The 22193-nt window shown below is 36.5% G+C and overlaps 1 protein-coding gene across 8 annotated transcripts in view; it reads right to left on the reverse strand.

Annotated features, from left to right (window-relative positions):
- Positions 1-1645: 1645 nt before the first annotated feature.
- LOC100060538 (natural killer cells antigen CD94) overlaps positions 1646-22193 on the reverse strand; it is a 41591-nt gene continuing 21043 nt past the window's right edge. For 3 of the 8 annotated variants that reach the window (XR_002808627.2, XR_002808626.2, XR_011440245.1), the window contains 4 exons: positions 21350-21456; positions 18939-19090; positions 17098-17187; positions 1759-2132 (listed from right to left, as the gene is read on the reverse strand). Coding sequence is in view for 3 of the 8 variants with exons in the window: in XM_023643080.2 (XP_023498848.1) it covers positions 18970-19090; positions 21350-21456 (228 nt within the window). In the remaining 5 variants the exon portion in view is untranslated. Of the gene's footprint in view, positions 2133-17097; positions 17188-18698; positions 19091-21349; positions 21457-22193 lie in introns of those variants that run through there. The other 5 variants (XR_011440246.1, XR_011440247.1, XM_023643080.2 and 2 more) reach the window with 5 other exon arrangements.

Below are 22193 nucleotides of genomic sequence, written 5' to 3' on the forward strand. Positions count from 1 at the left end.
GCCTTGCTTTATAATTCATTGGAAAAAAAAGAGTGGAAAAATTCCATTATCTTTTACCACCAAAATTAAAACCCCTATGTATCTTCTTTCTCTTCTGTCTGGTTACGAACCCCAATCCCTCTGTTTGTGTTTTTTCTTTCGCTGTGTCTCTCCTCTGGGACTCCAGTCTGTCAGTTTCCCGGCTCTTTCCTGCACCGTCAGTGTCTCCATCTCTCTGAGATGGTTCCCATAAGCATAGAAAACTGCTCTACTTCTACTATCAAAAGACAACACAACAACAAAAACAACAAAATTCTCCCTTCTATCCACATATATGTATTGACACTATCCTATTTCTCTGATACCTCTTTCTTTAACAAAAGTCTCTACATACTTGTTGCCACTTGCCATCTCCACATCTTGATTTCCCATTCTCTTCTGAACATTTTTAGGCAAAATTTTGCCTCTTTTCCATAAAAATGGCTTCCTTTCAAGTTCACCAATGACTGCCATGTTGTCAAATCAGTGGGTAAATCTATGCGCTCATGTTACCTTTCAGCAACATTTGACATAGCTGATCTCTCTTTTGTTCTTGAAACATTTTCCCTTTTTGTTTTCATGTCGCTGAGCTCTCCTACTTTTCTTCCTGCCTCACAGGCATCTCCTTGTCAGTCTCCTTTGCTGACTCTTCCTCTTCAAACCAAATTTTAAAATTTAGGTTCCTCAGTACTTGCTAATACAGCATCTTCTTGCATCCTTTTCTCCATGTTGCCTGGTTACCTCATTTACTTCCAAGGACACAAATGCTATTTTAATTTTGATAACCCCCCTCAAACTTATATCTCTAAATGAATAACTCTTCTTTGAACTCAAAATTCCAGTACCCAGTTACTTACTTGATATTTCATTTTTCACAACAAACACACATTCCAAATTTATCAAATCCTAAAATTAACTCTTAATTCCCTCTTTGCAAATCTGTTTCTTCCTTGTCTTCCCCATATCAGCATAGTGCATAATCTTCCTTGTACCTGCACAAGCCGGAAATCTAAAAATTATTCTTCACTCTGCGTTGCCTCCACAATGCAAACGATCACGTGTTCTTATAGGACTCAGAAGTTTAACTCATTGCCAAAATCTAACAACCTGTATCCATCTCGTCTACATTTGCCGAGCAAATTTAAAGTGCAGACGGTCCCTGACTCACAATGATTTGACTTACAATTTCTCAACTTTATGATGATGCAAAAGCAATATGCATTCAGTAGAAACCGTACTTCAAATATGAAATTTTGATCTTTTCCTGGGCTGGCAATATGGGGTACAATAGTCTCTCATGAATGCTGGGCAGGCTTTACATTAGATGATTTTGCCCAACTGTAGGCTAATGTAAGTGTTCTGAGCACATTTAAGGTAGGCTAGGCTAAGCTATGATACTCAGTAGGTTAAGTACATTATACGCTTTTTTAACTTATGATATTTTCAACTTGTGATGAGTTTATCATGGCATAACCCCATCATGAGTCAAGGAAAATGTGTATTCTGTGATACTATTTTCAAACTCAAAGCCTTCATAGCTCAGTAGTGACTTCTGATACTCAGCTTCATGTGTGCATACCAATGTTCTAATATGGTATGGTCTTGTCTTAAAACAACTTGTACTCGATTTTCATTTAGATTTTATAATCAGTCTGCGATACAGAATGAACTGTATGAAGAGTTCCTGTACTCCATACAAATCTCAAATGTACTTGTGTCAGTCAGAGTTCCTGCGGCATATTTAAAGGAGTGATTGAAAAGAGTTTAATGAGAAGATTATTTACAAAGGTGTGGGCAGGGTTAAGGAAACCAAAAAGATAATGAGCATCCTGGAGCTAGCAACAGCTTGAGAGGCATTATCCACACATGCTAAGACCTGAAGAGCAAGAGCTGCCATCACTACTAAATATGGAGAGAGGATTTATAGCTGTAGGCAAGAGACTTGGATAGGATTTGTACCCCTCAGTGAAAAAATGCAGCCCCCTTCTCATTTCCTGAAGGTGTTTCCCATGGTCAATCCTAATGAAGCCAGACAGCAAGGAAATCCACCGATGTTCCTGATAAAGGTCAGCCTCTCAGGGAACAGAACAAGGTGGAGAGGGTGGAGATTGGATCTGAAAATGCAAATGGACAATATTCACACACAGTCAGAATTGTATATTATAAAAGTATCATTTCTCCCTAAATTAATTTATGGATTCAATGTATTTCTATTTTAAAATATTTTTTTGAAAGATGACCTTAAATTTTTCTGATACACCTGTGTAGCAGAGCAAAAATGTGGAAATTAAAAGTAATGAAAGAGTATATATCCTATCAAATATTTTAACATATTAAGACACTACAATAGTAACATAATTTTTGAATCTAGAGAAGGAACAGTCCATTAGTAATGTAAATATATAAGTGGGAATTTGATGTACAGAACTGGTGTATATTTTGATTAGATGTGTAGAAATAAATAACCACTTATAAAATAGTAAAGCTGGATTCCTATGTCACTTCTTATATAAAATAAATTTCTGTATTGTTTTATAATATTGGTGAATAATTAATCACCATGGAGTGCAGAAATCCTTTCTAAGCACAGCACAACATAAAGAAATCATAAAGGATATATGAACAAATTTTAGTATGTTAAAATGTAAAAGCTTTTATACCTGCACTAAATAAATAAATAAAGGCAAAACACAACAAACTGGACAAAATATTTGCCACATATATGAATAATATATGGATAATTCCTAAATATGCAAAGTACTTTTACAAATCAATAAAAAAGAGAAAACATATTCTCCCAAAATGATCTAAAGATATGAACAGTTTCTAAGAAAATAAAGACAAACAAATTAAACCAAAAGATTATTAACTTCATCTGCAATTAATGAAATGCAAAAAAGATTGAGATACCATTTTCTGCCTCTGAGGTTCGATAACTTTAAAAAAGTTCGATAATATCCAGTGTTGGAAAGAGTTTAGGGAAACTTGCATGTTATATACTATTAGGTGAGCATGTAACTTGGTAAAATTAGTGGATGGCAATGTACTGGTATCTATTATAAATTTTAAACACTTTAATGAGGTAATTCTACTGTTAGCAATTTATCCTGTGACTATAATCAAACAGGTACGCAAAGATAGGAGACATGCCTGTGGCTCTAGGCTACCTTATCAGCCACAATCTGCACTTTCACAGAGGCTTTAGTCTCTAGCATTGGAAGGGCAAATAGCTGAATGTCTACCTGTAGGTCGTTTCTGGAAGCCCTCGACTTGTATGTGATCATTGTTCACATAAACACATAGGTGATCATCTGATTTAATCAATGTCAATAATACAACCTTAGCATTCATTTGGAATTATTCTTTGTTTGTTTAGAGAGCCACTTATTTAATTGTTTCTTTTCCTCTGTCAAACCCTCTAAATTATAAGTTTAGTGAGGGAAGGTATCTTGGCTGTTTTATCTAGTCTTTTTCTTTTTTTAAAATTTTTAAATTTTTAAATTTTAATTTTTATAGCAGTAACATTGGATTATAACATTATATAACTTTCAGATGTACATCATAATATAATTTGATTCTGTGTAGATTATATCATTTTCACCATCCAAAATTGATTATAATCCATCACCACACATGGGTGCCTGATTACCCCTTTTCCGCTCCTCCCTCTCCCCTTCCCATCTGGTAACCATCAATCCAACTCTGTTGCTATGTGTTTGTCATTGTTTTTGTCTTCTACTTATGAGTGAGATCAGATGGTATTTGACTTTCTCCCTCTGACTAATTTCACTCAGCATAATGCCCTCAAGGACCATCCATGTTGTCACAAAGGGCTGGATTTCATCATTTCTTATGGCTGAGCAGTATTCAGTTATGCATAAATACCACATCTTCTTTATCCATTTGTCTCTTGGGCAGCTAGGTTGCTTCCAAGCCTTGGCTATTGTGAATAATGCTGTGATGAACATAGGGGTGCATGTATCTTTATGCCTTTAAGTTTTAAAGTTCTTTGGATAAATTCCTAGCAGTGGAATGGCTGGATGATATGGTAGATCTATTCTTAATTTTCTGAGGATACTCCACACTGCTTTCCGTAGTGGCTGCACAGTTTGCACTCCCACCAGCAGTGTACAAGTGTTCCCTTCTCTTCACATCCTCTTCAACATTTCCTGTTTCCTGTCTTGTTAATTATAGCCATTCTGACCAGAGTGAAGTGACTTCCAATACTATGTTAAATAAGAGTGGTGACAGTGGGCATTCTTGTCTGGTTCCTATTCTTAGGGGGATAGGTTTCAGTTTTTCTCCATTGAGAATGATATTTGCTGTGGGTTTGTCATATATGGCCCTTATTATGTTGAGGTATTTTCCTTCTATGCCCATTTTATTTAGAGTTTTTATCATAAATGGATGCTGTATCTTGTCAAATGCTTTCTCTGCATCTATTGAGATAATCATGTGATTTTTATTTTTTGTTTTGTTAATGTGGTGTATCACATTGATAGACTTGTGGATGTTGAACCATCCCTGCATCCCTGGAATGAAACCCACTTGATCATGCAGTATGATCTTTTTAACATATTGGTGTATTCGATTTGCTAGTATTTTGTCGAGGATTTTTGCATCGATGTTCATCAGTGGTATTGGCCTGTAATTTTCTTTTTTTTTTTGTTGCCCTTGTCTGGTTTTGGTATCAGGATAATGTTTGCTTCATAGAAGGAGTTAGGAAGCCTCCCCTCCTCTTCAATTTTTTGGAACAGTTTGAGAAGGATAGGTGTTAAATTCTCTTTGAATGTTTGGTAGAATTCACCAGGGAAGCCATCTGGTCCTGGACTTTTATTTTTTGGGAGGTTTTTGATTGCTGTTTCAATCTCCTTACTGGTGATTGGTCTATTCAAATTCTCTACTTCTTCTTGGTCCAGTTTTGGAAGGCTGTATGTTTCTAAGAATTTTTCCATTTCTTCTAGATTATCCAATTTGTTGGCATATAGCTTTTCATAGAATTCTCTTATTATCCTTTGTATTTCTGAGGTGTCCATTGTAATCTCTCCTCTTTCGTTTCTGATTTTATTTATTTGAGCGTTCTCCCTTTTTTTCTTGGTGAGTCTAGCTAAGGGTTTGTCAATTTTGTTTATCTTTTCAAAGAAGCAGCTCTTGGTTTCATTAATTTTTTCTATTGTTTTTTTAGACTCTATTTCATTTATTTCTGCTCTGATTTTTATTATTTCCTTCCTTCGGCTGATTTTGGGCTTTTTTTGTTGTTCTTTTTCCAATACCTTTAGATGCACTTTTAGATTGTCTATTTGGGATTTTTCTTCTTTGTTGAGGTAGGCCTGAATTGCTATAAACTTCCCTCTTAGAACTGCTTTTGCTGTATCCACAGATTTTGGCATGCAGCATTTTCATTTTCATTTGTCTCCAGGTATTTTTTGATTTCTCCTTTGATTTCTTCATTGATCCAACAGATGTTCAGTAGGATTTTGTTTAATCACCACATTTTTGTGGCTTTTCTGGTTTTCTTCCTGTAGTTGATTTCTAGTTTCATACCTTTGTGGTCAGAAAAGATGCATGATATTATTTCGATCATCTTAAGTTTATTGAGACTTGTTTTGTGGCCTAATATGTGATCAATCCTGGAGAATGTTCCATGGGCATTTGCAAAGAATGTGTATTCTGGGGTTTTTGGATGGAATGTTTCATATAAATCTGCTAAGTCCATCTGGTCTAATGTATCCTTTAAGGCCAATGTTTCCTTAATTGATCTTCTGTTTGGATGATCTATTGATTGGTGTAAGTGGAGTGTTAAAGTCCCCTACTGTTGTTGTGTTACTGTCTATTTCTCCTTTAATGTCTATTATTAATTGCGTTATATATTTCAGTGCTCCTGTTTTGGATGCATAGATATTTACAAGTGTTATGTTTTCTTGTTGGATTGTTCCCTTTATCATTATGTAGTGTCCACTTTTGTCTCTTGTTATAGTTTTTGTTTTAAAGTCTATTTTGTCTGATATAAGTATTGCTACCCCTGCTTTCTTTTCTTTGCCATTTGCATGGAATATCTTTTTCCATCCTTTCACTTTCAGTTTGTGAGTGTCTTTAGGTCTGAAGTGTGTCTCCTGAATGAAGCATATACATGGGTCTTGTTTTTTTATCCAGTTGGCCACCCTATGGCATTTGATGGGAGCATTTAGTCCACTGACATTTAAAGTAGCTATTGATAAATATGTGTTTATTGCCATTTTGTTAAATTTTTGGGAGGGTGTTTTAGTAGTTCTTTTCTGTTCCTTTCTTTTTCTCTTGCTCTCTTCCCTTGTGCTTTGATGGCTATCTTTAGTAATATGTTTGATTTCTTTTGTCATACATTTTTCTTACTTATTATTGGTTTCTGATTTGTGATTACCGTGGTGATCCTATTTAATATTCTATGTATATAAAAGTCTATATCAAGTTAATAGACTCTTTAGCTTGACCTCTTTCTAAAAGCTCTACTTTTTCACTCCCCACCTCCCACATTTTATGTTTTTGAAATCATATATAGTCTTTTGTTTAGTGTGTGTTCATCCATTACCCTCTTATCATTGAAATAAATTATTTTAGTACATTTGTCTTTTAACCTTCATATTATCTTCACACGTACTTGATCTGCTACCTTTACTACATTTTTACCTTTACAAGTGATTTTATTGCCTGGTTTGATTTTTGTTTTTTTGGTAATTTTTTAAATATCTCTATTTGTGGTCATCACTTTCCCACTTAAATAAGTCCCTTCAGCATTTCTTGTAGAACTGGTTTCCTGGTGATAAACTCCTTTAATTTTTGCTTGTCTGGGAAGCTCTTTATCTCTCCTTCCATTCTGAATGACAACCTGGATGGATAGAGTATTCTTGGCTGTAGGTTTTTTCCTTTTAGCACTTTAAATATGTCATGCCATTCTCTTCTCACTTGTAGGGTCTCAGCCAAGAAGTCCGCTGATAGCCTGATGGGCTTCCCTTTGTATGTCACTTGTGGCCTTTCTCTTGCTGCTTTTAGGATTCTTTCTTTATCTCTAATTTTGGACATTTTAATTATATTATGTCTTGGTGTGGGCCTCTTTGGGCTTGTCTTGTTTGGAGCTCTCTGTGCTTCCTGTACTTGGATATCTGTTTCCTTCCTTAGGTTAGGAAAATTTTCATCTATTATTTTTTCAAATAAATTTTCTGCCCCTTTGTCTCTCTCTTCTCCTTCTGGGAAACCTATAATCTGAATGTTGGCATGCTTGATATTGTCCCGGAGTTCCCTCAGACTGTTCTCATTCTGTCTAACTCTTTTTTCTGTTCAGCTTAGGTGATTTCCTCTAGTCTTTCATCTAGCTCGCTGATCCATCCTTCTGCATCCTCTACTCTGGTATTGAGTCACTCTAGTGAATTTTTCATTTCCAGTACTGTATTTTTCATTTCTGCTTGGTTGTTTTTTATATTTTCCAGTTCTTTGCTGAGGAGCTCACTGTGTTCATCCAGTCTTCTCCCCATATCTGTGAGCATCCTTATACTATTTTGTTTGAAATCTTTGTTGAGTAAGTCATTTATTTCTGTTTCATTTATTCCTTTTGGGGGGATTTTGTCCTGTTCCCTTGCTTGGAAAGTATTCTTTTGTCTCCTCATTATGCCTCTGTCTCTGTGCTTATTTCTATGTATTAGGTGAGTCAGCTATGTCTCCTGATCTTGGAGAAGTGACCTTATGTAAGAGATGCCTTATGAGGCCCAGCAGTGTGCTTCCCTCTCGTCACTAGTCCAAATGATCCAGGAGTGACCCCTTTGTGGGTTACTTGTCTCTTTCTGCTGTGGCAGGGTGCTCTTACTGCAGGTACCCAGGGAGTCTAGTCTTTCCTTCCCTGGCCAGCTGTTTGCAAACCCAGTTTGGGGAACCTCAGCACCATTGGCTACAAAGACTATCAGCACACTCCTATTGCAGTTTTCCTCTTAATTGGGTTGGTACCCAGTGTAGCTGGTTGCTGGGCTCAGGGGCTTACAGTTGTGATAGGCTTCAGGCCCACAAGGCTGTTGTCAGTTCTCCTAGGAGTGCAGGTGAGTGGGGCTGGCCCTAGGCACAGGAGCACTCAATTGTTTCAGGCTTTGGAAGGTGGGACTGATCCTTTTTGTGGCTATTTGTGAAGCACGGGTCTTCTGTGGCTGATAAGCTCCACCCCCCACAGGTCCACACACACCATTAACACAGTCCTGGCCCTTCCTTACCCCCTGGAGTGTACTCAGTTGCCCCAACACAGAGGCCCCCACCTCTCCTCCAACACTCCCCACAGCTCACTTGGTCCTCACACAACCCTGCCCCACAAAGTTGGACACACTTGTCTGCCTGTAGAGGATCAAGGCACCCAGTCTATGCAAGCCAACAGGTATCCTGAGGGATTGCTGTTGGGTGGGTCCAGTCCCAAGGGCAGGCTGCCTGCCCTGGCTGAACTGGATTAAATCTGAGCTCTAGTAGGTGTGGCAGATCCCAAGGCTAACAAGCCAGGGTAAGAACTTCACTGGCACCTGCCGGTGTCTGTGTCAGCATGCCTGTATTAGGTCACAACAATGGCTGCCACCCATGTCTCAGTCTCTGGAGAAGTCTCCCCTCTCACCAAAATGCACCCAGAGCCTACCAGGTGAGTCTGTTTTCACCAAAGAGATGTGCAGCTGTCTTTTTGGTGATTTTAGGTTGTTCTCTGAGATGGGTGAATTTGTGCATTGGTCCTTTAAGAGACAGGTTTTTTCAGCTTTCCTCTAATAGCTTCACTGGGGGTATTCCCTGTTGCAGTTAATAGCCAGCAAAGCCAGAGGGTAGGACACTCGTCTCAGTTGTGCTGAGTCTGAAGGATGCTTATAACAGTAATGTATCACTACTAAGGTCCCTACTTCTCCAGGGAGGGCTGTAGACCTTAGGGTGGCTCCCCCCTGGCCAGCTGTGAAGCTCCACTGCTCACGAAGATGGCTTTTTTCTTCTCCAGATGGGTTCTGCCTCAGTCAGGACTGTCCCTTGTTATGGGCGTTCTTTTTATCCATTTTTCAGTTGTCTCTGTGGGGTAATTTTTCCAAGAATGGTTGTAACCTGGTTGTGTTTGTGGGAGGAACTGAGTTCAGAGTCTGCCTATGCCACCATCTTGATGAGATCTCCTGGAATTATTGTTAATATTTGTGTATTTGTTTAAATGTAATTAAGCATTTGACATATAACCTGAATCAAAGAATCTCTTTACATTATATATATGTTAAAACTCCTTTCAGTGTGATGCAATATAAATCTGTACGTGTTATCAAGAATAAAATGCTACAGAGGATTTCTGGGAAGATGGTGGCACAGGAGGCACAGAGTCACCTCCTCCAATGGACACAACAAATTTACAACTACCCTTGGAACAATTACCCCTGAGAGAGAATCAAAAACTGGATAAAAAGAATGCCCACAAGTAACAGTGCTGACTGAGGTGGAAGAAGCAGAAATTCCTTTTTGGAGAGTAAAAACCACATTCTAGCTGTGGTGCTTCATAACCAGGAGCAATCTTAAAGTATGAAGCATTCTCTGGAGGAGTGGGGGATCTGATCAGAAGATCTTGGCTGCAATCAGCAGCTTTTGAACGCAGTACAACTGAGACAAATGTCATCTGGTTTTGTACCCTTTTAACAGCAATAGGGAATACCCCCAGAAGAGCTATTGAACATAAGAGAAAGAAAAGCCTGCTCTTAAAGGGCCTCCACACAAAATCATGCACTTTGGAAAACAATCTAAAATCAGTAGAAAGAAAGGTGCACAGTCCTTTAGCGAAAAGAGACTCACTTTATAAGCCCTGGGTCTCAGCAAGGCAGAAGGCAGGTAGGACCACCTCCCTAAGGACTGAGACATCGGCAGCAGCCATTATTGTGACTTAGTACAGGCATACAGAAGCTGGAAGACATCATTGGAGTCCTTCACCCGGCTTATTAGCCCAGGGATCTGCCCCACCCACTAGAGCTCTGACATAATCCAGCTCATCCAGGACAGGCAGCCTACCACCCCAGGAACTGGCCCCATCCAACAGCAAGCCCTCAGGCAACTTGCGGGCCTGCAAAGGCAAAGTATGTGGGGCTTTTGCAGCAGAGTAAATGGGTCCTCTTCAGTGTGTTGAGATGTGTGCACAGGGCAGGACTGCATTGATGGAGAGTGTGGGCCTGTGGGCAGTGGGGCTTATCAGCTGCAACAGACTTGTGTTTCTCAAACAGTAACATAGGGATCAGCCCCACTTTCCAATACCTGAAACAATACTGTTGTGCAATGCTTGCAGCCAGCCCCACCCAGCTGCACTACTGAAAGAACTAGCAACAACTTTGCAGGCCAGAGGCCTACATCAATTGTAAGCCCCTGAGCCTAACAACCAGCCACACTGGGGGTCTATTCACTTAACAGAAAAACTGCCCCAGGAATATACTATTAGTCCTTGCAGCCAACTGTGCTGGGGCTCCCCACACCTGATAAAGTGATTGAAGGGACCATAGCAGCCACATGCAGCTGAGCATTACAAACTGCCAGCCAGAGGGACAGCCTAGGTTCCCCATGCAACTGCAGCAAGTGCAACCCTGTCACAACAGAAAAACATGCACAGCCTACAGAGAGGACACTCCTGGAACACTAGGAACTGGTAACAAGAGGGAAGCATACTGCTGGGCCTCATAAGGCATCTCTTACATAAGGCCACTTCTCCAAGATTGGGAGATGTAGTTGATCTACCTAATACATACATATTAGCACAGATTAAGAGGCAAAATGAGGAAACAAAGGGATATATTCCAAATAAGGGAACAGGACCAATCCTCAGGAAAAGAAGTAAATGAAACAGAAATAAACAATCTACCTGACAAAGAGTTCAAACAAAAAGGCATAAGGATTCTCACTGATCTTGGGAGAATAATGGATGAACTCAGAGAAAGCATCAAGAACAAACTGGAAAATATAAAAAGAACCAATCAGAAATGAAGAACACAACACTGGAAATGAAAAACTTGCTAGAGGGACTTAACAGCAGAGTGGATGATACAGAAGAACAAATCAGCAACCTGGATGAAATACTAAAGGATATGACCCAAGCTGAACAGATAAAAGAAAAAAGAATTACAAAGAAATAATTAAATTAAAAAGTCTAAGAGACGTCTGGGACAACATCAAGTGCACTAACATTCGTATTATAGGTGTCCCAGAAGGAGGAGAGAGACAAAGGGACAGAGAATCTATTTGAAGAAACAATAGATGAAAATTTTCCTAATCTGAGGAAGGAAATAGACCTCCAGGTACAGGAAGCACAGAGAGCACCAAACAAGATGAACCCACAGAAGTCCACATCAAGACCCATTGTAATTTAAAAAGTCCAAAATTAAAGATAAAGAGAGAACCCTAAAAGCTGAAAGAGAAAGGCAACTAGTAATATACAAAGGGACTCCATAAGGCTATCAGCTGACTTCTCAGCAGAAACTTTACAGGCTGGAAGAGAGTGGCACAATATATTTAAAGTGCTGAAAGGAAAAAACCTACAGCCAAGATTACTCTACAAAGTAAGGGTAACATTTAGAATGGAAGGGGAGATAAAGAGTTTTCCAGACAAGCAAAAGTTAAAGGAGTTTATCACCAAGAAACCAGTTTTACAAAAAATGCTAAAGGAACTTATTTAAGTGGGAAAGAGAACACCACAAATAGGAATAAGAAAACTATCCCCCCAAAAGGCAACAAAATGACTAGTAAAGGCAATAGTAAAGGTAGCAGATCAACCACCTATGAAGATAATACGAAGGTCAAAAGTACCTATTTCAATGATAAGAGGGTAATAGATACACACGCAGACAAAAAGAAGTTAGATATGATATCAAAAACATAAAATGTGGGAGAAGAGGAGTAAAAGAGTAAAGACTTTATAAAGAGGTCACACTAAAGAGACCATCAACTTAATTATAGATTACTATATACATAGGTTATTATCTATGAACGTCATGGCAATCACAAACCAGGAACCTGTAATAAATACACAAAAAATTGAGAAAGAAACTCTAACATAATACTAAAGAAAGGTAGCAAACCACAAGGGAAGAGAGCAAGAGAAGAAGAAAGGAACAGAGAAGAACTACTAAAACAGTCAGAAAAAAGTAACAAAATGGCAATAAGTACATACTTATCAATAGTTACTTTAAATGTCAATAGACTAAATTCTATAATCAAAAGGCATATGGTGGCTGATTGCATAAAAAAACAAGACCCATATATATACTGAATACAAGAGACATGCTTCAGACCTAAAGACACTCACAAACTGAAAGTGAAGGGATGGGAAAAGATACTCCACGCAAATGACAATGAAAATCAAGCTGGGGTAGCAATACTTATATCAGACAAAATAGACTTTAAAACAAAAACTGTAACAATAGGCAAAGAAGGGCACTATATACTAATATAGGAAACAATCCAACAAGAGGAAATAACACTTGTAAATATCTATGCACCCAACATAGAAGCCTCTAAATATATAAAGCAATTGTAGACACAATTATAAACAGACATAAAAGGAGAAATAGACAGTAACACAATAATAGTAGGGGATTTTAACACTCCACTTACATCAACAAATAGATCATCCCAACAGAAGATCAATAAGGAAACATTGGCCTTAGGTGACACATTAGACCAGATGGACTTAGCGGATATATATAGAACATTCCATCCAAAAACCCCAGAATACACATTCTTTTCAAATGCACATGGAATATTCCCCAGGATTGACCACATATTAGGCCACAAAACGAGTCTCAATAAAAGACTGAAATAATACCAAGCATCTTTTCTGACCACAACGGTATGGAACTAGAAATCAACTACAGGAAGAAAGTCAGGAAAACCACAAATACAAGAAGATTAAGCAAAATGTTACTGAACAACAATTGGGTCAATGAAGAAATCAAAGGAGAAATCAAAGAATACCTGGAGACAAATGAAATGAAAATCTGACATGCCAAAATCTATGGGACACAGCAAGAGCAGTTCTAAGAAGGAAGTTTATAGTAATTCAGGCCCACCTTAACAAACAAGAAAAATCCCAAATAAACAACCCAACAGTGCATGTAATGGAACTTGAAAAAGAAGAACATACAAGGCCAAAAGTCAGCAGAAGGAAGGAAATAATAACAATCAGAGCAGAGATAAATGAAATAGAGCCTTTAAAAAAGTATAAAAAAATCAATGAAACCAAGAGCTGTTTCTTTAAAAAGATAAACGAAATTGACAAACCCTTAGCTAGATTCATGAAGGAAAACAGAGAGAAGGCTCAAACAAACAAATCAGAAAAGAAAGAGGAGAAATTACAACAGAGACTTCATAAATACAAAAGATTGTAAGAGAATACTATGAAAAGCTATATGCCAACAAATTGGATGATCTAGAAGAAATGGATAAATTCTTAGAATCATACAACTTTCCAAAACTGAATCAAGAAGTAGAGAATTTGAATAGACCAGACAGTAAGGAGGTTGAAACAGTAATATAAAACCTCCCAAAAAATAAAAGCCCAGGACCAGATGGCTTCCCTGGTGAATTCTACCAAACATTCAAAGAAGACTTAATACCTAACCTTCTCAAACTCTCAAAAAATTGAGGAGGAGGGGAAGCTTCCTAACTCATTCTAAGAAGCAAACATTATCCTGATACCAAAATCAGACAGGGACAACAACAAAAAAAAGAAAATTACAGGCCAATATCACTGATGAACATCGATGCAAAAATCCTCAACAAAATACTAGCAAATTGAATACAACAATACATTAAGAAGATCATGCATCATGATCAAGTGGTATTTATTCGAGGGAGGCAGGGATGGTTCAACATCTGCAAATCAATCAATGTGATACACTACATTAACAAAATGAAGAAGAAAAATCACACAGTCATCTGAATAGATGCATAGAAAGCATTTGACAAAATACAGCATCCATTTATGATAAAAACTCTAAATAAAATGGGTATAGAAGGAAAATGCCTCAACATAATAAAGTCCATATGTGACACACTCACAGCTAACATCATTCTCAATGGAGGAAAACTGACAGCTATCCCTCTAAGAACAGGAACTAGACAAGGATGCCCACTTTCACCACTCTCATTTAACATAGTATTGGAAGTCCTAGCCAGAGCAATCAGGCAAGAAAAAGAAATAAAAGGGATCCAAATTGGAAAATAAGAAGTGAAGCTGTCACTATTTGTAGATGACATGATTTTATATATAGAAAACCCTAGAGGATCCACTAAAAAACTTTTAGGCACAATAAATGAATACAGTCAAGTCGCAAGATTCAAAATCAACATACAAAAGTTGTGTTCTATACACTAACAATGAAGTAGCAGAAAGAGAAATTAAGAATGCAATCCCATTTACAGTTGCAACAAAAAGATTCAAATACCTAGCAATCAACCTAACCAAAGAGGTGAAAGATCTGTACACCAAAAACTATAAAACATTCTTTAAAGAAATTGAAGAAGACATAAAGAAATGGAAAGATATTCCATGTTCTTGGATTGGAACAATTAACATAGTTAAAATGCCCATACTTCCTAAAGCAATCTACAGATTCCATGCAATCTCTAACAAAGTTCCAACAACATTTTTCACAGAAAGAGAACAAAGAATTCTAAAATTTATATGGAACAACAAAAGGCCCCCAATAACCAAAGCAATCCTGAGGTAAAAGAACAAAGCTGGAGGTATCCCGTTCCCTGATTTCAAAATATAGTACAAAGCCATAGTAACAAAACCAGCATGGTACTGGCACAAAAACAGACATATAGACCAATGGACCTGAATTGAGAGCCATAAATAAAACCACACATCTTTCAATGGCTAATTTTCTACAAGGGAGCTGAGAACATACAATGAAGAAAGGAAATTTTGTTCAACAAATGGTGTTGGGAAAACCGGACAACCAAATGCAAAAGAGTCAAAGTAGACCACTATCTTACACCATACACAAAAATTAGCTCAAAATGGATTAAAGATTTGAAGGTAAGATCTGGAACCATGAAACTTCTAGAAGAAAGCATAGGGAAACAATAGAAAAAATAAACATATGGGACTACATCAAACTAAAAATCTTCTGCACAGCAAAGGAAATCATCCACAAGACAAAAAGACAACCTAACAATTGGGAGAAGATATTTGCAAACCATATATCTGATAAGGGGTTTATATCCAAAATATACAAAGAACTCATACAGCTCAACAACAAAAAAACTAACAACCCAGTTAAAACATAGGCAGAAGGTCTAAACAGATATTTTTATAATGAAGATGTACAGATGGCCAACAGGCACATGAAAAGATGTTCAACATCATTATCTGTCAGGCAAATGCAAATCAAAACTACAATGAGATATCACCTCACTCTCATCAGAATGGCTAGAATGACAGGGAACAATAAGTGTTGGAGAGGATGTGGAGAGAAGGGAACCATCATACACTGCTGGTGGGAGTGTAAACTGGTGCAGCCACTATGGAAAACAGTATGGAGTATCCTGAGAAAATTAAGAATAGATCTACCATATGATCCAGCTATTCCACTGCTGGGTGTTTATCCAAAGAACATGAAAACATGAATGTGTAAAGATACATGCACCCCTATGTTCGTCGCAGCATTATTCACAGTAGCCAAGACTTGGAAGCAGCAAATGTGCCCATCAAGGGACAAATGGATAAAGAAGATGTCATATATATACACAATGGAATACCACTCAGCCATAAGAAATGATGAAATCCGGCCATTTGTGACAACATCGATAAACATTGAGGGTATTATGCTAAGTGAAATAAGTCAGAGGGAGAAAGTCATATACCATATGATCTCATTCATAAGTAGAAGATAAAAACAATGACAAACAAACATGTAGAAACAGAGACTGTATTGGTGGTTACCAGAGAGGAAGAGGGGAGGGAGGAAGGCGAAAGGGGTGATTAGGCACATGTGTGTGGTGATGGATTGTAGTTAGTCTCTGGGTGGTGAACATGATGTAATCTACACAGAAATCAAAATATAATGATGTACACCTGCAACTTATAGAATTTTATAAACCAATGTTACTGCAATAAAAAATAAAAAATGCTTACAAAAAAAAAGAAAAATTAATGCATAATTGTAGGAGCCATCTATGCTATTGTCAGCCAGCATGCACCCTTCCTCCTGAGAACTCCCCACACTCCAATACATATAGCTCTAGCTGAGGCGGCCATATTTTTTAGGTCTTAGCCCTCCCTTAACTTGGTATTATTTACTATTTTTTCTAGTGAAATTAAATGAGAAGAATCTCTCTTGTAATAGAAGCTGTAAGATAGGAGGCCTAAGTAGTTATTGTCCATGTTTCCCACTATATGAAGGAAATCTTCTTCATGAAAATGTAATAAAGCCACCCCAAAAGAGAGAGGCAGAGAAAAGCAGTAGAGAATGCTGGTAGAATTAAGTTCCAAGCTCCCATTTTCCTGTGGCTAAGCTGTATCACTACCTTTCTTATGATTTATTTTCAAAGTTTTCCTAAATTATATGCAGTAACCAAGTATATTTCCAAAAGTTTTCCCATTTTTTCCAAGTTAGGTTGAGTCCTGTTTCTGTCACTTGTCATCAATAAAGTCTCACCTGTATAACAGATAAAAGGAAAGGAAGATAGTACAGAAAGAAAAGAGTGTAGATAACTGAATGAAAAATAAGGGTATAGGAAGAAGTGAAAGATAGAAAGCGATGGAGATTACGGAGGCTAATGTGATACATATGAATCGCATGCATTTCACTCACCAAAATTTCTCCATGGTACCATCATCGTTTATAATAAGAATATTTTAAAATCATATAGTGCTTCACAGTTTACAAGGAACTTAACATTTTTCTTCTCATCTAAAACAATAGTTAATGTCTAAAGAATCCCTACTGTGGTTTTGCCATTCTAGATGCTTCATTTATGGTCCTATTTAACCCTCAGACAATTAACTATGAGTTACAGCTATTACCAACCCAATCTTATGAATTAGGAAACTGAACCCACAGATGCAGACTAACTTACAGAATGTCCAATATACAAGAAATGTCACAGAAGATGCTTGAATCCAGGCCTCCTCTCTTATCTTGTACACCAAAAGTCTGTCTGCCACACCTGTGTTAATAAATCAAATGTCATCCTACATGAAATGAAAGTCCCCTAATGAAACCTTCAAGCTGAAAAACATTGGGGAGCGATTAGAAAAAAATCCATAAATGAGACTAAGACTACAGGACCAGAGTGGTAGGAAGAACACCAAGAAAGACAAAACTGTCTTTATATGCTGTCTTTTGTCACAGAAAAATAACACTGTGTCCAAATATAATAATAATAATAAATCAAGAAGAATGAAATAAGTAATCCAGTAAAAATTCTGTTCATAGATCGAATAACATAAGCATTGAAATAAATTGGATTCATGAGTTAAACTTGCTGCCTAAAACAGAAACAGATAAATAAAAAGATTGAAAATAAATAAATGAATGAATGACAGATGATTTGGGTCTTAAACAAAAGCAGTCTCAATAAAAAGGAGAAAAGAAGACAAATAACAATGTTCTGAATAATGATTAGAAAGTGAGAAAGTAGATAAGAGATTTGTACTTGAGATTTTTTGCTCAAGTACACTGACTTTGAAGAGAAACTTATGAAAGAGGCGACAGAGGAAGACATGAATTTAACGGGAGGGTGGAGATGTGTGGGTATGTTTACATCTTGAAGGTAATGCATTTTAAATGGAAGTCGTTGTATATATGTGAGGAGGGTAATTAATGGAATAAGAACATGAAACACTGTGAGGGTAGGAGGAAGTGGATCTAGAGTCTATTTAAAAGTAGCCTCTGACAGGATGTATAGTTTCCAATAGAAGCAAGGAATTAATTTAAGGAAAACTGACACATGTAAAATCTGTTAGGAAGGAAGACATCTGCTAGGAACTTGGAAAATAGATGACTTCAGAAATTTATTTTAATTAAATTTTATTTTATTTATTTTTTAACTTTATGTTACTATCTATATTTCTTTGTATGTCTGCCATTTTTTTGTACATTATACATTAAATCTTTTATCACTTATCCATTCATCCCTTGATGGGCACCTAGGTTGTTTCCATGTCTTGGCTACTGTGTATAATGCCACAATGAACATAGGGGTGCAAGTATCTTTATGCTTTTAAGAAACGAGGAAATCTGGCCATTTGTGACAACATGGATTGACCTTGAGGGTATTATGCTGAGTGAAATAAGTCAGAGGGAGAAAGTCAAATACCATATGATCTCACTCATAAGTAGAAGATAAAAACGACAAAAAAAAAAAAAAAAACAGAACACATAGCATTGGAGATTGGACTGGTGGTTACCTTTGGGGAAGGGGGAGGGGGGAGGGCAAAAGGGGTGATTGGGCTCACATGTGAGGGGATGGACCATAATTAGTGTTCGGGTGGTGAACACGATGTAATGTATACAGAATTCGAAATACGATGTACATCCGAAAAAGATAAAAATTAAAAAAAAATTTTATCACTTAGATTTCTCATTGTATTTGTTCTGAAGGTTTGTTTCCATAGGGTCACAATTCTAAATGAATAAATTTTAAAATATGAAAAAGAACAAAAAGGCTAAATATTCATGACAAATGATACGTTTTTTAGTTCACTTATATAATTCTCACAAAATCAAAGAGGTTCTGAAATTTCTAAGTTTCCTGGGATATCCTGATATTTTTCCTGTAATCTTATACCCTGCCTCCTTCTAGCATAAACTCGTTTATCAATTTCTGCCATGAAAAAAAGAGTTATAAATAACATAAAATAACAATAGAATAAAGGCAGGCAGATCTTGAATCTGGAATATTATTGAGATGTGAACCTCATAGCGTTTCTTTGAATCTTCTGATTTTTTAGCGGACAGCTTTCTCACACAGGCATGAATAGGGTCTGGTGCAGTTATCAGTACCAATGGTGTGCACATTTGCGTACACACACTTCCCCTGGAAATCCAGACTTGGCTGTGGTAAATGCCTGAGAAATTTAGAAAACACAAGTCACTGGCCATACTCATTGTATTTGAATTAAATAACATTATATAAGAACTTACTATGTGAATTCATCATAATAGGTGCTGTGGGGAACTCAAGGCACTCTCCTCTTTTCAAAGAGCTCATATATTTATTTTAAAAATGATATAGGCATCTAAGTAACAAGCTTCACAAAATGTGATAACTAAATATAAGTGGGAAAAAATACACCTGAATAGAGAGGAAGAGAATGGTCTCACTGGATAATTATGGCAATATCACAAAAAATGGGAAATATATGGGGCCGGCCCCATGGCTGAGTGGTTAAGTTCCCGTGCTCCGCTGTGGCAGCCCAGGGTTTCGCTGGTTCAGATCCTGGGCACGGACATGGCACCGCTTGTTGGGCCATGCTGAGGTGGCATTCCACATGCGACACTAGAAGGACCCAAAACTAAAAATATACAACTATGTACTGGGGGGCTTTGGGAAGAAAAAGGAAAAATAAAATCTTTAAGAATAAATGGGAAATATGATCTGGGATATGAAATTATGTTTAAGTACAGATTGGCATGATAGAAACCATTCAACTATGCATGTACAGCTACAATTGGAAGAGGGATATTTTAGTTGTAAATACATTGCATTGATGTAAATACACTTGCATCAGCCAAAATTAGTAACGAAATTTGGAACATAAGATATATGTGTACCTACGTGTGTGTATAATATATATATGTAATATGTCAGGACACTTCCCTTTGCTCTATTGTGCACTTCAATTTACAAAATCACCACTGACATAAATGCTATAGGGTAGATGCTACCAAACACTCTGATTGAACTTAGTCCTTAACTAGAGATGTAGATTATAAAGAACATTTTAGGTCAATATCAACAAAACTACATTTCATCAACTCTAGAGCACAATGGTCATCTATTATAGTCTGGAAAAAAGTAAAGCTTACCTACTCATTTATTAAATGCATAATACGTTCCTTTTCAAAATGTCAAAGGAATTAGAAAAAAAAGAATTTTGAACTGTGTTAGTAAAAATAAATTGCCAGACTATTTTTATATGGTCTTCCATTCATTAATTCAACTTACCTATTGAGTATTCTATGTACCAAATATTGTATAAGGTTTAAAGAAGAGGAAAACTTTCAAGTCACAGAATTCCAATAATTAAAATGATCAACCATGAAAGTAAGAATAGATTCACAATGTGAGACAATAGAACAGGCAAGTGTAGGAAAATATTCAAGTATGTTTACACATAAAATGTTTACACAAATTGTGAAATATTTAAATGACATATTAAATTATTTGAATACTAAAATTTTAGCATATGACATTAAAATCAATGATAGAAGAATAATGAATCATTTAACAGCACTTTGACAACTGATTAGTGAAATATATACATAGATATAATTGCATCTATGTGTGTACACACATGTACATGCTTAGCTTTCTCTGTCACATCCCAAAATAAATTTCAAATGAATAAAGACAATTTCAGTATACTTAAACGCTAGCCATTTGTTCACATAATAAAAGCAAATAGACTCAAAAAACAAATTAGTAAAGGAAAACAAGGGCAAGACATATCTGAGAGAGTACAGACAATATATAAGGAATCATACCAAGAAATAAAAGATATATGTGATAAGCGGACAAAAATATTGATACAGGTTATAGGAAAAATAGCCTCACTAAACAGCAGAAGAATATAACCTAAAAGAACAAAATAAAAATAATCAGCTTCCAAAATTATCAAAAATTTGAAATATTAATTAAGATTGGCACAGAGTGATGAAACAGCTTGCTAATATATTTATTTTTGGCATGATTGTCTAAGGCAATGTTTCTAGATGGTAATTTAGCAATATGTATTTAAAACCATAAAAAAGGCCCAAATTCTTTGGCTGAGGAATAATGATTCTGTATTTCTTCCCAATATAAATACCTGATAATAAATACTTGCCAAAATTCATATATAATGATGTTCTTCCCCAAATTATACTTATTATCTGAAATTGTAATCAGACAGATCGTCTAATAATAGAGGCATATTTACATAAATTATGAAATATCTGAATGACTATGATTTATAAAATTGTTGACAGTGTAATATGAAATAACAAAAAAGAGAATTAAAAAGATCTAAATTCTGTGCCCAGTAATCTTCTCTATTTCCTCCAGCTCTTTAAGGAAAAGACACTGTAAAAGGCATAAGGAAATGGATCATATGCTAGAAACTTACAGCTCAGGAGAAGGAAAGGAGCCATCCTCCCACCTCCATTTATTGTCCTCTTCCCTATAAGATAGGCCAAGCCAAGTATGATTTTCTGCAAGTAACTTCATGATACTCTTCATGGAACCAAAATACACAAAAATATTAATACTAAAAGCATATTAGAGATGAAAAATATGGAACTTACATCAAGTGAGAAGAAAAGAATCATAAAAATAAGAACAATGCAGTCTATAAATCCCCACTGACAAATAGAACATCAAAAAATATTTCAGTACCATAGTGTCCGTAGTTTCTTGAACCAAGAATTAAATAGGAAGAAGAAAATAAAGATAGCTAACAGAAAGTTTTATATTCAAGATGACACCACACTAAATATGAATTGCTTTTACTAAATATGAACTAAATTACTAAATATCAATAAATATCAATTATTTTTCTTAACTCATTTGATCATTTATTAAATTTTGTGCTTATTTTTTTGAGTGTGATATACATCATTGAACAAAAGTATCTGCTTTGGGGGCATTTGAGCCATATGGAAATTAACAACATACATATACGGGATATGGTATTTAAGAAAGTGACAAATACCATAAAAAATTTAGAGTGGGTAAAAAGAACTAAGAGTACAGAGGAGGGCATCTGGGGGGACACTGATACACAGGTTGCAATTTTGAATAGGGTTGTCAGGGCAAGCTTTATTAAGGTGATAACTGAATCGATACTTGAACGAGGTGAAGTAGTTATCCATGGCTATATCAAAGAGAGGAACATTGCATGCAGAGAGAACAGCAAATGCATCATTTCTACTGTGAGGGCATGACTGGTGTGTTTGGAAAAGAAAGATGTG

The sequence above is a fragment of the Equus caballus genome, chromosome 6 (assembly GCF_041296265.1).
Source record: "Equus caballus isolate H_3958 breed thoroughbred chromosome 6, TB-T2T, whole genome shotgun sequence".
NCBI lineage: Eukaryota > Metazoa > Chordata > Mammalia > Perissodactyla > Equidae > Equus > Equus caballus.